Source organism: Solanum tuberosum, unplaced genomic scaffold, assembly GCF_000226075.1.
Source record: "Solanum tuberosum cultivar DM 1-3 516 R44 unplaced genomic scaffold, SolTub_3.0 scf00008, whole genome shotgun sequence".
NCBI lineage: Eukaryota > Viridiplantae > Streptophyta > Magnoliopsida > Solanales > Solanaceae > Solanum > Solanum tuberosum.
Genome location: NW_006238934.1, coordinates 2,669,947 through 2,686,439, shown reverse-complemented (window position 1 = coordinate 2,686,439; position 16,493 = coordinate 2,669,947). Strand labels below are relative to the sequence as shown.

Sequence of the window (16,493 nt, the reverse complement as noted above, 5' to 3'; positions counted from 1 at the left end):
ATCTTAATCGAATTAATCCTCCAAAATAATATATCTCTAGGATATGTTACTACTACTAACAATGAAATATTCGGTATTATTTCATATGCGAGATCTGAGAAAAATAAGACATATACGTAAATTTTGCCTTTGTCTTTATGGGATAGACTCGGCTCAAGTCATGAAATGTTATCAAAGCATGATTAGAAGAAAAATATAACAACCAGATAAAAAGCAAATGAAATAACAGATAGTAATATACATAAGAAGATAAAGAAAATACGCAATTACTAAATAATGTTACCAATAGTGAGAAGAGCGGGAAGAAGGAGGAGGCTAGCCCCTTACCCAGTCCACATATAGTGCGACAATACTCGACTACCTGCTAACCTCTTAATTATTCTAATCCTCGACCTCCCTACCTTCATCTCGAGGATATGTTACGTCCATTTTCTAAATTTTATACTAATAGAATGAAATTTAATTTTAACAATATCAATTCCCTAAAAAAAAAACATATATAATAAAAAGGCTTAAGCTCTTGTACATTTTCATAATTGAATTGTTTACTAGCTCCATTTATTCTCTATTATTGAGCTTATACTTTTTCTATTTTCTATTTTTTTTTTGGATTCTCAAATTCAGGGAAGAAAAAAATAATCAAAGATGTGAAGGGTAGTCTCAATCTACAGTATAATTGTAATATTTTGAAATGCTCAATAATTGCTTTTTCTCAGTCCAATAATTGTTAGGTCTCTGAGTAAAAGTATTGTCTATTCTGCACTTATTTAAGTGAAAGTATCATATTTCCCATCAAAAGTAAAGTTGATTAATTCTTTGAATTAAAAAACTAAAAAAATTGTTACTTGTGAAAAGAAGTAATTGTCAGGCAAGAAACTAATAAAAATAAAATTTTTAGTAAGTTTTAATATATACTTTGGTGGTTTCTTTCTCCGTGTATATGAAATTTTTAAAAAGTAAAAATAAATTTCGAAATTTACAAATTTAAACTAAAGAGTTACTTAGTTTATCAAAATATCATTCGAGCCTTATGAATTTAAACATATTAAGTAAGATATTTGAATAAAATAGTTACTAAATAAAAAAATGACATTCTTTTTTTTAAAAGTAGATTAAACTCAAAACATGAACCTAATATACATTATTAAACCTATAAAAATTAAGTTTGATAAAAATATCAAAACATTAAAAAGTATGAATTTTTTTACCTCATAAAAAATCTTTATTTTTAACAAGAGATCTCGAGTTAAATAGTGTTCTATCCAGATATGAAACGTCCTAATGCAAAGTCAAATTTAACAATGATATGAAATCAAGAAAATAAAATTGTATGAAACTTCTTAATAGATAATGATTGAGAAAAGACTTAATTTTTAGTTAACAAAATAAACATAAAAAGTACATTGAACTTAACATAAATAATTAACTTAAAAAAAGTTAAAGAAAGCAATTGAAGAATCCAAAGCAAGTAAGATTTGTAGTTATTAATTTTTTAGGCAAGATGTTACAGGTTAAGCACGTTGTAAAGACGTGCATTGTCCCCAGCCCAACATTGCATGAGAAAAATATCAATTTTATAAATTAAATTTCAATAAAAAAAAAGGTTAATTATTTAAGGAAAAATGATGTGACACAATAAATTTAGTCCCTTAATTAGATACACTTATGACTCACGCAAATATAATTAGTTAGAGATATTATATACTTATTAAGCGCATAAATAATGCATTTCACTATCATTACATATGCATACATAATCTATTCAGCTACAAATGCTACATTTTGAATCAAACTGTTGCTAAGTTTCTTGATTAAGCAAAGTCTTGCTATTCTTGATTTTTTTTTCTTGATATGCAATCAGGGGCGAATCCTTGATAAAAAAGTTATACTATATATATTTTTAGTAGCATAATCCTTCCAAAATTATATATTTGCTATCCTAATTTACCTTGTCTATCTTAACTTTTCTAAATTTGTTTTATAACATTAGTAGTTGTATTTTTCTACAACTTTCATAATTTTTATACTACATAAAAATATTGTGTTTTATTATTCTTGCTATAAAATTATATTTTGAAAAATCACTTTATAAGGAAATTCTAAATTAGAAAAATATATAGTGTGGGACCCATTTCACTCTTATGGAGTGGAAGCCCACATGCCCTCTATACAATCCAAGAAAGAACCATTGATGTTACAAAAAATATACAGAGAAATGAGAAAAAAAATGAAAAAACTCTTTCTCTCTCTCTCAAGCATTTGTTCAGAGTATAGTTTGTGAAAATACAGAGCTTTAGATCTCTGTTTTCATCATTTTTTTTTAAGGTAAATAGGCTTTTCTTTTATACATTTTCTTGATTTGCTGTTGTGTTTTGCTGTGAAGTTTTGCTCATTATTGATGGTCACTATGTGTTGAATCTTAATGGGGTTTTTCTTAACTTCATTGCAATGACTTTTAAGTTAGTCAATCTCTTATTCTTGTTGTTTATAGTTTAATGAGTTTTTTGTTTGTTTTTTTAAAGGTTTTTTTTTGTGTTTATACTAAAAATTGCAACTTTTTAGGAAGTTGGGAGAAATGATGGAGGAATTTGGGAAATACCACTTCAAATCTCTTGTTTTTCCTTTAAAGTTGTAATCTTTGATGTTTTTGTGTAATGGGGCTGTTTTAGTTGAAATGGAGAAATTTGAAAAATCTCACTTCAAATCTCTTGTTTTTCCTTTGAAGTTGTAATCTTTGTTATTTTTCAGTAGTGGGGTTGTTTTTATTGAAATGGAGAAATTTGAAATATCTCACTTCAAATCTCTTGTTTTTCCTTTGAAGTTGGAATCTTGATGTTTATGAGTAATGGGGTTGTTTTAATTGAAATGGATCTATGTTTGAACTAAGTGTATCTCCATAGTTGAGTTTGACTTAAGGTATGAAGTTCAAGAAGTTGATGCTTGGTAATAAAATGGGTGGATTTATATACCTCATTTAGGGTTGTGTGATTTTATGGGATACTTCTTATAGGAAATCAAGCAATATATACAACAACAGTATATTCGGTGAAATCTCACAAAGTGAGGTTTGGGGAGGTGTAGAGTGTAAGCAGACCTTACCCCTAACTCGTGGAGGTAGAGAAGTTGTTTCCGAAAAACTGTCAACTCAAGTGAAGGAAAGTAGTAATGGAAAGGAAAAACAGTAGTGAAGAAAGCATGACAACTAAAAAATCAAGCAATATATGTACTTTACAATATCCATTACATTGTTTAAACAAATATCATGGCATCAAAAGATTTACTTTTATTGTTCATACAATGTTGGATCTCAAACTATTGTGAATGCTTTATTGAGGTCATTACATTATGTTCCTTTACAAAATTTATTGGAAAATTTCACCTAACTTGAGTTTTTGAGATTTTCAATTGCATTCTCTTGTTCATGAATTATTATTTTTATATCTGTGGCGTCCGGGATAGCTTGCGTGCACCTCGACTAATTCCACGAGATACTTGTCACCTCATACCCTCAACATGCACTAGGTAACTCTATCTACCAAGGCTAGGACAAATGGGAAGAAATCACCTAGTGCTTTTTGTCTTACTGAGATTGGAACCTGAGGCCTTGTGGTTCTGTTTCATGAAATGCTTGTTCGTTCATCTCTTTATTGTTGTGTTGTTGGTAGTCAAAGAGGTTGTATTTGCCTCTTCTATAAATTTATTTATTGTGGTTTAGGATATGTATGAGTCTGATTATTAGGAAGATAGCAGGTGTTGCTTGGTTTCCTGATATGGAATTCTAATTAATCATTTCAGGGGCAAGTATTGATTTCAAAATGACTGAATCAGACTGGACTCGATAGAACTCAGGAATTTTTGGTTCAGTGTGATGTATGCTATGCTGTTTCAGGCATAGTCAGCGAGGTGTTTGGCTTTTATGAGTCAGCCATTAACCTTTGAAGTGCTTGCTGATTAGTCTACTTACTGCCAAGGCCCATTGTGATGGGTTCGTTTCGTGGTAATTGTGAAATTGTTGAGTCGAAGGATGAGGCTGAATTGTTCCAGCATTCGAGAAGGTTTAATCAAGTACTCGAACCGGACAGAAAGCAGCAGAAGCCTCCTTTGGCTAGAAAAGGAGCCGGTAAATACTTAGGAGATGACATCAATCAGCTTTTCGAATCAATCAATGTAAGAACATCAAAGAGTCTGGATTTGACAGATCATGTAAGAAGAGATGCCTCAAAAAGGCCAATGAGGGGTGGTGGATCGAACTCTCCGGTAACAGGGTTTTCTGATCCAGTTTCTCTAAAGCAGGCATTTCGGGGTCTATGCATATCTCAGGCAGCTGAAATGGCTGCAATGAGGCGATTATCAAAGCCACCTGGCTCTCCTAGTGGTTCAGAACCTGGAAGAATTACATGTTCCTCCCGATTTGCAGGTCCTAGTGAATCTGGTTTTCTTCGATCAGAAAGACTATTACAAGATGAAAGCATTTCAGGAGGTCTCCACAAGCTGTCTCATAACCCCCATGAACGGTATGTTAAGTCAGCAAACCATAGTCCCCGCTCTTCTCCACGATTTTCCATTAAGCCATTCAACATGAGTCAAAATGGGAGAGTAGCGCCATCAGAGAGCATGTCCAGCTCTGCGCCTCAGCACATCCAAGAATCCAGGTTAAAGTCACCAGGTCAAAGTGCGCTTTCTTCTCCACGATATGCTAGTAAACCGAGTATTAAGAGTACAGAGTCCATATCCAGGCAATCTGAGAGAATATTGTCAGCAGAAAATGTACCAGGCAACCGTAAAAAAGATTTTCTACAGCCTCCAGAAGCCAACATGAGATCAACCAGCCAAAGTGCTCTCTCTTCACCTCGAATTGGTGATAAACCAGTAACTAAGCAAGCAGAATCAGTTGTAGCGCAAAATGAGAGGACAGGAGGCGCCGAAAGCATTTCTGGTTTTTTCAACATGATACCTGATTACCAAGAGCACATGAAGTCTCCACACAAAGGTGCCATTTCGTCTCCTAGGTTGGTAGCTGCACAGGCTCTACAGTTTACAACTTCAAGCCTCCAGGAAACTAAGAATGCACAAGCATCAAACCATCATGGGATCAAACCACTGGGAACTGCATCAACTAAGGAAAAAACCCAAACTGCAGTTCCTTCCTCATCTTCATGTGAGTCTAGTAATGTCGTATTGGTGTTTGGACCAAAAAGATCGCCAGATAATCAGAAGAGAAATGTGGTTACATCATTTAGGGTAGCAAATAAAGCAGCTCTAAAGCTGAGACGGAAAGGCAGATCGCAGACAGTGCCTTCGTCGAATGTAGTAAAAGGCAACAAGGAGTCAAAATCGAGAAAAAGCACCAGTCGTTCCATTAAGCCTCCAGTCAAAAACAAATATCTTCTCAAGAAGAAATTGAAAGAGGAGGTAGCACTAGCAGCTGGCACTTTTAATCTATGCTATGAAATAAATGGTCCAACAGAATCTCCTAGTCAACTTATCTGCCAGAGATGTCAGTGCACTCTCGAGGGTACGGGGAAGGAATCTAGTGAGGAACCTGCAAAGCAAACCTCTGGATGTATGACCATTGGAGCTAGTGAAAATAGCACTAGCTGTGCTGCTAATGGTTATAACAATAGTGGTCCCCCTGTCTTGAAATTCAACAAGACATCAAAATCTAGGGAGCAAGGCGAATTTTCTCAGAGCTCAAAGAGTAGTATTGGTGATTATAGTACTAGCACAACCATCAGTGAAGAGAGCAACCTAAGCGGCTCTTTTTCGGGGAATAGACCACACATGTCCAAAGATGGCAGGTGGGAGGCTATCAATCAGGTGAGAAAACACTATGGATTCTTAGGATTAAGTCACTTCAATTTATTGAAGAAGCTTGGTTGCGGAGACATTGGCACGGTGTATCTTGCTGAGCTGCTAGAAACCAACTGTTTGTTTGCAATAAAAGTTATGGATAACGAATATCTGGCAAGAAGGAAAAAGTTGCCGAGGGCCCAAACTGAAAGAGAGATTCTGCGGATCCTGGATCATCCTTTTCTGCCAACACTCTATGCACAGTTCACTTCAGATAATTTATCATGTTTAGTTATGGAGTTCTGTTCAGGTGGTGATTTACATGTCCTCCGTCAGAAGCAGCCAGGTCGATATTTTTCCGAGCCGGCAGCAAGGTATGATGTTTTTCAATGCAGTAGATCTTACTCAACATTAATAATGTTGGCAGATGATGTTTGCTGGGAAATACTTGTAAATAATGAAGCTTTCTTTGAAAATGATATAAGTTCACCATAAGCATAAAAAAGACTTGTCTTTCTTTTGACCTGCAAATATACGTGAAACATTTTTGGCTCGGTTTATTATAGAGCTTAACTAAGATTTTCTCGTAACTTTACTGACTTGAACAAATAATGGCTAGGTAATGCATGATCATAGGAGTCTGTGTTTTAACCTATCTATATATTATAGCTACGCAATAAGACAAATTCTTTTAATATGCGTGCATTTTCTGATTAGGTGTATCCTCTTTCGTCACCAATCAAACCCCTCCTTCCAAAGAAAAATGAAAATCGATAAAAATGCACTTGTGTCGAAACTGTTGCTTTTAAGTTTTAAAGGCTGAGTGGAACTTATTTGATTGGGCTGGTGTTTTAAAATGTTGGCTTGCTTTCTTTAATGGCTGTATCTTTGTACACTGTTGGAAAGATTAAAGATTTTGGCTTGCTTTGATAGCTGTGTTTTTAAACACTAAGAAAAGTTGACCTAGCTCTGTCACCTTCAGCATAAAATATTTCTTCCATTATAACAAGACAACTAGCTTAGTGTATAATTTTTGTTCTTCTAGTGACCCAAGATTTCTCTCACTAGTTAGTTATATTAGACATGTTTTACTGACTTTAGGTTCTCTATTATTTGAGATACCTATTATCTTCTCTGTTTAACATATGCTACTCGTTAAATGCCATGTAAATATATCTGTTGACCTGTTGGTACATCAATATCATGAAAGACCTTACTGTAGATGGCTCCCTCTCTCCACTTCCTTGCAATTTATTATCATGACCTAGTGGTTGTGCTTTTCCTAACTTGGCTGAATGTACATCATAGTTTCAGCCGAGTTTTTATGGACGGTAGTAACTCTGTTCAGCGTCGTGAATATTTATCTATTATATTTAATCATAGACCAGGCTGAGAATGTGGAAATCAATTCCAGCCATGTTTTAATGGAAGCTAGCAAGTGTGTTTTGTATCCACAATATTCAAATTTAGATGTATTATACATCATGTTATTAATCTTTTAGCTTCCACATCCGTGTATTCGGTAGTCTGTGAAACCTCTCTTAACTCATTGTAATTGCAGGTTTTATGTTGCTGAGGTCCTCCTTGCTCTGGAGTATTTGCATATGCTAGGAGTTGTATACCGTGATTTGAAACCAGAAAACATTCTGGTTCGGGAAGATGGTCACATCATGCTTACTGATTTTGACCTCTCACTCAGATGTTCTGTTAATCCCACTCTTCTGCAGTCATCCTCATTGGGAGTAGAAGCCCCGCGGATCTCTGGTCCATGCGCAGGATCCAACTGCATTGATCCATTTTGTGCCGGACCATCATGTCAAGTTTCTTGCTTTAGCCCCAGAGTTTTACCTGGCACTGCTAGAGCAAGAAAGCTAAAAGCTGAAGCTGCTGCATCTCTTAATAGATCATTGCCTCAGCTTGTGGTAGAGCCAACGGAAGCTCGGTCCAACTCGTTTGTTGGTACACATGAATACTTGGCCCCTGAGATCATCAAAGGTGAGGGCCATGGGAGTGCTGTTGACTGGTGGACACTAGGCGTTTTCCTTTATGAGCTTCTATATGGTAAGACACCCTTTAAAGGTGCTGGAAATGAAGAAACTTTGGCCAACGTCGTCCTGCAGAACCTCAGATTTCCCGACAGCCAGATTGTTAGTTTCCAAGCAAGGGATCTCATCAGAACGCTGTTAGTAAAGGAGCCCGAGAATCGATTGGGAACAGAAACAGGTGCTGCTGAGATTAAGAGACACCCTTTCTTTGATGGCCTGAATTGGGCATTGATACGCTGCGCCGTTCCACCTCAAGTACCTGGAGTAACAAAAGTAGCACTTGAGGAAAAGAGCAAAAAGTTTTTGGAGTGTGGTTCAACAGGGGAGCATCTGGAATTTGAGCTATTCTAGCAAAACTTGTTGATACTCTCATGTCTAAATTATTAATGAAAAGCAAGGCCAAAAAATTTTGCTCAGTGAAAAGCATGGTGAATGCTGTAGTTATACTTTGATTATGCCATATTATATTTGGATTTTGCTTAGCTGATGTACTTGGGAAAAAATTTAAGAGCCACAACTAGGAGGCTGAGCAATAAATGCATTAAGTCCTGCTATGGAATGGTAGTTGATTGTTTTGACTGGCAGGTATACATATTAGCTATGTTGGGTGAGCGTCAGATTCTCCAAAAATAGTGTATTTTTGGAGAATTCGACACGGATATGGCATTGAAAGTCAAAGAGTTCGCGCAACTTAACATATTAGTGGAGTTACATAAGTCTGGGATGGGTGGTCTCTTCTTGAGCTAGCTTTAGGATTGAGTTTGAGTTAAATCGAAGATGCGTTTCTTTTAGGGATAATAATTATGCAGAATGTTAGCCAAATAAACTTTATCATCTATTTAACACAACTTAAATAAATTAGAAAAAAGTGATTATTCAGCCATATTATTTACCAAAATGGCCGACACAGCCTTTCTTACTCTTCCGTGTCGTCTTCAATTCTTCTCCTTTTTTTCTTTAGAATTCAACGTGTGAATCATTTTAAGGGAATTATATATCAAAAGATTCGAAATATTGAGAGGATTTCATATTTAATATTTGGGATGGTTTAGAGGTGATTTTGATTTTTAAGTTGGTCGGAATTGAATACTCTGTGTATATTTTCTATGACTTCGAACTATTTTCTATGTTAGTAAAAACATGACTATATTTATTGTAAACTAATTAATTTATTTGTATATATTTAAAACTATCTCTTTCTTTTAACACCAAATTAACATGGAAGAAAAAACGTTGCAAGATGTTTTTTGTTTATTTGGCATACAATTAATATTAATAGAGGCTGCATATGAACACTTTTATCCAAAAATTATATCATGTCATTATGGTGGTTAATGGCTATAGTAGACATTGAACTTTCCTTGTGAAAATCCAATATGTCATTGATTAAAAAGTCATTTTTATTGGAATTACGTTTTTTTTTTTTAAGTTTTTGTGTGTGTTACCCGTGAATATTTTGATAATATGATTTTTGTTAATTTTTTTTGCAAAACCTTTACTTCGTAGGGGTCGGGGAGTCGGGGGAGTAGTATGTGAAGTCTCACCATTTTTTGCGCATATTTTGGGCATTTAGGAGCTATTTTACAGCTTTTAGACAATTTTCTCAGTTTTCGTGTATGTTAGCCCATGAATATTTGGTGATATGACTTTCGAATGATTTTTTTGCAAAAACCTTTACGAAATCCTTTGTAGAGAGTTGGGGGAGCAATACGTGTAACCTCACCATTTGTTGCACATATTTTAAGAATAAGGAGCCATTTTACATGACTTAGGCAATTTTCTCAATTTTCGTGTGTGTTAGCCTATAATATTTTGGTGATATGATTTCCAGACAATTTTTTTTCAAAATCTTTATGGAACCCTACGAAGGGAGTTGGGGGAGCAATACGTGTAGCCTTACCATTTTTGCACATATTTTAGACATTTAGGACCCATTTTACATAAATTAGGCTATTTTCTCAATTTTCGTGTATGTTAGTCCATAAATATTTTAGTGATATAACTTCCGGACAATTTTTTTGTAGAACATTTATGGAACTCCCGGTAGGGAGTTGGGAGAGCAATACGTGAAGCATCACCATTTTTACACATATTTTGGACATTTAGGGGTCATTTTACAAAAATTAGACGATTTTCTCAATTTTTTTTGTGTGTTAACCCATGAATATTTTGATGATATAACTTCAAAACAAATGTTTTTGCAAACATTTAACCCTTTGTAGGGAGTAGTACTTGAAGCCTCACCACTTTTTCACATAGGCCATTTAGGATCCATTTTAATAGAATTAGGTGATTTTTTCGGTTTTTCGTGTGTTTGCCAATGAATATTTTGGTGATATGACTTCAGAACAATTTTTCTGCAAAACCTTTGCAATAACCCTCAGTAGGGTGTTGGGGGAACAGTAAGTGAAACCTCACCATTTTTTGCACATATTTTAGATATTTAGGAGCCATTTTAAAGGAATTAAGCGATTTTCTCAGTTTTTCGTGTGTGTTAACCCATTATTATTACTTTGATAATATGACTTTTGGACGATTTTTCTACAAAACCTTTACAGATCCTCCATAGAAAGTTAGAGGAGGAGTACACAAAGTTTCACCATTTTTTGTACATATTTTGGACATTTAGTAGCCATTTTTATAGGAATTAGGTCATTTTCTCAGTTTCTCGTGTGTTTGAACCCATGAATATTTTTGTGATATGGCTTCCAGACAATTTTTCTGCAAAACCTTTATGAAATTCTCTATGGGGAGTTGTGGGAGCAATACGTGAAGCGTCATCATTTTTACACATATTTTAGACATTTAGGAGTCATTTTACAAGAATTAGACGGGTTTTTTTAATTTTTCACATGTAGCCCATGAATATTTTGATGATATGGCTTCCGAACGAATTTTCTGCAAAACTTTTACGGAAACCCTCCGCAAGGAGTTAGGAAAGTAGTACGTGAAGTCTCACTATTTTTACACATATTGGACATTTACAAGCTATTTTACCATAATTCAACGATTTTTTTAATTTTTCATGTGTATTAACCCATAAATATTTTAGTTACAATGGCTTCCGAACCATTTTCTTCCCTTAAAAAAATAAATTAATTACAGAAACAAAATAATTTCACGATTCAAAACAAACAAAGCAGTTTCATAGAAAAGTGAATCTCTGTGTGGTAATATTTTTTTTAAAGGTACACTGTTCGCTGAAAAAAATCAGAAATATTTGCCCTTGTGTTGCCCTTACCCACACCGTACTACCCAAATTATAAAGATTAAACTTATAAGTTAAAATCTTAATTCCGCCTCTATCCTCAAGGTGGGAAAAATGAATATTAAATTGAAGCCTTAAAGGTAAAAGTAGAGGTAGGGTTGTCAATTAATTCAATGGCAGGTTGAAGTGGACCTAATTATTATAGCACAAGTTACATATTTAACCGATCGATCAAAATAACACTAAAGTTCACCAAAATGCACAACTTTGGTATCAACTCAAACCAATAATAAACACACCACACATCCCATGCAAATTTGTACAGGTGATAGTTAGGGACATCAATACCACAAAAGAACAATGAACAACAACACAACCAAGAAAAAAAAAACGATAAAGTCCAAAAAAAAACATTTTTTTCCATGAAAAATCAAACAAGAGCACTTGAAAAAATCAAGTGCTAATATAGCTGGCCTCGGACGTGCTACCTCGTGCCAATTCATGCAACACGCTAGTAGGGGACGAGTTAGTCATCGATGACCTTAAGGCCTCGGCAAGTGGCCCACCCATCGAGGCCACTTGGTGGTGACTCGTCCCCCATGTAGACTGTTCAACATTACTTACTTGAGTCCCCAAATCATAGTCATTCCCAGTTGAAAGCTTCAACGAAAAGTCGGACGAGGTGTTACCCCCTCCACCGGGCATCGAAATAGACAGGCTGGTGGCAGCATTGTCACCTTCTTGAAGTTGTTGTTGTCTAGGCCAATCATCAAAGAAATGGCGTAGGATTTGGCCACTAGATGATTTACCGTCACCAATAGATACATCTTTTTGGAGTACTTCTTGTGGTGGACCCTTAATTGGCCTACAAATCAACATCATGACAGCCCAACTCAAATCAAGCAGGGGACGAATTGAAGAAAAAGCTGTACAAAACATATAGTACATACACAAAACAACAAACCACATAATAGAAATTAACTTCTTTTAAACATATGTAAAATTTAGTCAACATGATATTCCATATTTACATTGTAATCCGTCTATCTCAATTTATGTGAAGGGATTCAGAGTACATATCAAAACACTTAACTATGATTATAAGTTCGGATATAGTTTCTTGAATAGCTAACAGCTTGAAATATCAAAAAATGACTTAAAAGAAAATTATAGTCAAAGAATAAACTATTCAACTCTCCAAATAGTAACAACACCTTCACATAACACGAAATGGAGGAGTACTTCTTATACATTTAATATACACACCAATGATAACTACAAATAACTATAAGTAGGTGGGTGATTTTCAAAACACAAATAGCTAGCCGGATTCATTATATAATGTTTTATCGATATACATAGATTAAACATGGTTATATACATATAATATACTTTCGTGAACGGCTATTTAGGTTAATAGCCGTTCACGAAACTGTTAAGATCTCAGAAAGTGGGATCCCTGCCAGAGCAAACCCCCAAAAAAAAACAAAGATAAGGTTCCTAGAAAGAAAATGAAAGTGGGCCACGAATATCTTCAATAGATTCTAAAGATCCAAGAAAAATCTAATAAGTGGACCATGCTCAACTACAAGGCAAAAAGAGAAAAAGAAAGATAATAAAAGGAATTTAAAGAAAATGGAACTCACTTTGATCAAGGTTTTAATTTAAAATTTCTCCCTATTGGGAGACAAGTATCAATTTTACAGTTATATATAAAGATGTCTCTTTGGAGGAGGTAGTGGAAAAAAGAGAATATTTGTTGGTCCCTTCAAGAAAAAAAAAAGTGAAAGTTCAATGCTTTAATGTATTAATTGAACTTCTTGTCAATCTCTTTTGCATAAAAACAGTGAAAAAAAGTTGTATCTGTACAAAGTAACACTTTGCTTTTGAGTAAATGAGTTATATATAGTACTTAGAAATATTTATAGAAAGAATAATGATTTCACTACAAAATATAGAGTGCATATTCACTAGATTGAATAAAGTGAGAACAGACACTCCAAGATAATGCTATACCAAGATAGGACTTTTCTTCTCCCCCCCAAAAAAAAAAGAACAAAAATGAAAAGGCCTAAAATGCATATATAATGAAACACCATAGTAGGATAGGCAATCTGTCTTATTAACCAAGTTAATAATTCTACTTTTTATGGAGGAAGTAGTTATCTTTTTTGCTTTTGAATTATAGTGTCTGGACCAGCTTCACTCACCTCGACTAATTTGATGGTACCTACTACCTCTCATTAGCATAAGCACAATTACGGGATATATAACACTATTCACTACGACTTAGACATATGAAGAAAAAAAAACTAGTTTTTTTTGCCTATATTGCTCGAACTCTTCGAAAATGATCACACACACGTATTGTATCCTCTAAAAAAATGCACTCCTTTTAGAATATTCAACATGCACCAGTCGACATTTTTAAAGAATCTGAGAAACATAGGTTATTGATGCCCTAAGACCTCATCATTCTCAACTCACTCTATAGGCGACTAGGCGACACTCTTGGGTGCAACGAAATAACTATCTTTTATTTCACATATTGCAGTACTGTAAACTATTAAAGCACAAAACATACAAGATCCAGCATTTGAAAATCTATTAAAATAAAAATATATATACCTTTGATTGAGATGAAAAGGTGCATTAGTGGAAGGTGAATGCCCAGATAGAGAAAACTGAGGAGCACCAGCACCAGCATGTCCAACCATTTTTCCAAAGGCTTGATGATGAGAAACAGTATTGTTGTTGTTTTTACTGCCATTGTTGGCAGGTGTGGGAATTTCCACAGGCTTTCTTGAACGGCTGCGGCCACGATGAACGTGGCGCTCGCAGTATTTCTGGCCAGCCACTACATCCCTTGAGCACCTCCATTTCTTGCCATCAGTCCTCCTACACCTTCCTGGTTCTGGATCCATGGCGGCTCTACCCCAGTACCCTGACTGCATCACTTCAAAAACATTCACATAACATTCTTAATCTTCGAGGTCAAGTAGAAATTATAAACGAAATGATTTAACTTATAGACACTAACAATTTTTGTGTAGTTATTTGGTATCTTCAACTCATTGGGGGGACTATTCCAAGTTTGGGCTGTATAAAACTATGTTGCTCAGATTTTACAAAAATACTCCAAAAACAATACATTTTTCGATAGTCTAAGATCAAGAACACAACTTTATGATTCAATATTTCATTTTCCTTTGCTCTAAGATCAAGAAAGGAACAAAAGAGTCAACATATACAACAACAACCACATATACCTAGTGTAACTCCACAAGTGGGGTTTTGAAGGATAAGACGTCCTTAGACCTTACGACATTATTTCTAATAGACCGTCAGCTCAAACAATAGAGTTATTAAAAAAAGAGTCAACACATGCAACAACAACAACAACACATATCCAGACCTTATAACCTTACCCTCTATACATACAGCAAAAATGAATAGCAAAAAAAAAAAAAAAAAGATTCCAACTTCACAGTAGGGTAGAGATGTTGTTTCCTATTAACCATTGGCTCAAAAAGTGAAGCTATTCAAAAAAGAGTCAACAATACACATACATAAAAAATGAAGAGCTACAAAAAAAGATTCCAACTTTACACAACAAAAACTAAAAACTTGATACAAAAAATGAAAATAACTTACAAGCTTGTTGATAATGAGGATACTGTTGAAATGGATGAGCAAAGTAATATGAAGGAGGAAGAGGAGAAGAAGCAATAATACTTTTCTTAACAAGATGAAGTAGTTCAGAAGGAACAGGGGCACCAGCTACAAAATGCCTAAAAATCAAACTCTGTAGTTCAAGTTCTTGCCATTGAGCCAAGCTGAAGTAACCACCACCACTCCCAATCCCTAAAAATCAAATAAAAAGACAATCTTTAACATGTACAACAACTCAAAATCTAAACTTTAAAGCAAGAAAAGTAACAACATTGAAAAGGGTGTCTAAATCTAAAATCAAGAAAACCAAAAAAAATAAAAATTGAATCTTTAACATGTACAACAACTCAAAATTCTAACTTTAAAGCAATAAATGCAACAACTTTGAAAAGGGTGTCTAAATCTGTGTTTATCTTACTTGGAAATTTGGTGGTGACAGTGGTTGTTGAATCTGACATTAATTTGGCACAAGTTGTTGTTGGTTCAGATACAAACAATGGAAGAGCAGCAGCAGAAGCAGAATCAGAAGAAACAGAGTGGAAGTCAAGAAGAAGTCTTGGAAACTTTGTTGGTGATTCTTGATTTTCTGACTCAAAGCTCCTTTCTTCAGCTGGATTACTCCATTGCTTCAGATTGAAGTCCATGTTTAGATTAAGGATGATTTGATACTAAGAAGAAGAGAATATTAATGTGAAGGGAAATTTATTTCTGAAGAGAAAGTTAAGTTTGGAAAAAAGTTAATTTTTTTTTTTGCAGAGAGTTGAGTGGACCTTTTTTTATATGTATCTTTTTTGCAGTGTCGAGTGCGGGGAAACCTGCAAAGTTAAGTCTTCTGTGTGCGCTTATCATCCCTTTATTTTACCACCAACAAGGTAATAACTACAACCAAATGGAACTGCGGAAGTTTGTGGTTCAGTGGTAAATATTTCTTCGTGTTTAATCATAGGCCTTTGAGTTTGAGTCATTTCAGGTATGAATAATTTTGTTAGAGAATATTTTATCTTCTAAATATGAGATTTTCCGAGTAAATTCAAATTTAATCGGATTCTAATGTGAATATCAATCACCAAATGAAAAGTTATAAAACAAATGGTAAAAGAAATTCCTTTGAGTCCTTGTAAGGGGTTGGTCATAGATTTTAAGTATTTTATTTCAAATTTATGAGGTTAAATTTAAAAAATAGTTATACTTTTGTAAAAACATATTTGAGATACTTTTTGCATTTAAAAAATAAATGACCTGTTTTTGTTTTATCTTGTTATAAAAAGATTGATCTTTTTTTTTTAATAATATTTAAAATTTCAGTTTTTCACGTGACATGCTTTAAGTTATAAAAATCAAACAACATTTTGATGCATTCGGTATAACTTCAATCTAGGACATTTTGATACAAGTCAGTCAAACTAGTTCATGTTTTTTCTAAACAGAGGAAGTACTCTAATATTTATATTGAATGATACTTAGGGGTCATTTAGAAGCTGAAAACTCACAAGTTATTTATATATTAATTTTCGTATAACATATACAATATTCTATTAACAATTTAAAAATTTATATATAATTAATATATGCGTAACTCAAACCAACTATCGCTAAACCACCCTTTAAATGAATGAGATGAATAAATCTTGTTTGTGGTGGCCAGTAAAGCTAAAGAAGTGATCAGTAAGTAGGCAGGCAGTAAGCACTTGAGAAAAAGTAATAAAAGAAGCTTTTAGGTAAAGGTTAGTAAGCACTTGAGATAAAAAAAAAAAAAAAAAAAAAAAAAAATCAAAAAA

General features: G+C 34.2%; 2 protein-coding genes across 2 annotated transcripts; one reads left to right on the top strand and one right to left on the bottom strand.

Moving 5' to 3' along the window:
* Positions 1-2,208: 2,208 nt before the first annotated feature.
* LOC102599640 (serine/threonine-protein kinase KIPK) lies at positions 2,209-8,413 on the top strand. The gene is made up of 3 exons (XM_006339060.2): positions 2,209-2,325; positions 3,796-6,164; positions 7,352-8,413. The coding sequence occupies exons 2-3, from the start codon at positions 3,982-3,984 to the stop codon at positions 8,184-8,186; spliced, it is 3,018 nt and encodes a 1,005-aa protein (XP_006339122.1). The 5' UTR covers positions 2,209-2,325; positions 3,796-3,981; the 3' UTR covers positions 8,187-8,413.
* Positions 8,414-11,301: 2,888 nt separating this feature from the next.
* Positions 11,302-15,524, bottom strand: LOC102584006 (growth-regulating factor 3-like). The gene is made up of 4 exons (XM_006339252.2): positions 15,134-15,524; positions 14,698-14,907; positions 13,672-13,999; positions 11,302-11,908 (listed from the first exon to the last, which is right to left on the bottom strand). The coding sequence occupies exons 1-4, from the start codon at positions 15,357-15,359 to the stop codon at positions 11,497-11,499; spliced, it is 1,176 nt and encodes a 391-aa protein (XP_006339314.1). The 5' UTR covers positions 15,360-15,524; the 3' UTR covers positions 11,302-11,496.
* Between the last annotated feature and the right edge of the window lie 969 nt (positions 15,525-16,493).

Bases quoted from the DNA above. Each gene is read 5' to 3' on its own strand.
- LOC102599640 (XM_006339060.2), top strand. From the start codon at position 3,982: ATGGGTTCGTTTCGTGGTAATTGTGAAATTGTTGAGTCGAAGGATGAG. The intron at 6,165-7,351 runs GTATGATGTTTT...TTGTAATTGCAG, and splicing joins TTTTCCGAGCCGGCAGCAAG to GTTTTATGTTGCTGAGGTCC.
- LOC102584006 (XM_006339252.2), bottom strand. From the start codon at position 15,359: ATGGACTTCAATCTGAAGCAATGGAGTAATCCAGCTGAAGAAAGGAGC. The intron at 14,000-14,697 runs GTAAGTTATTTT...ATGTTTTTGAAG, and splicing joins TCCTCATTATCAACAAGCTT to TGATGCAGTCAGGGTACTGG. The intron at 11,909-13,671 runs GTATATATATTT...GTTGATTTGTAG, and splicing joins CCTTTTCATCTCAATCAAAG to GCCAATTAAGGGTCCACCAC.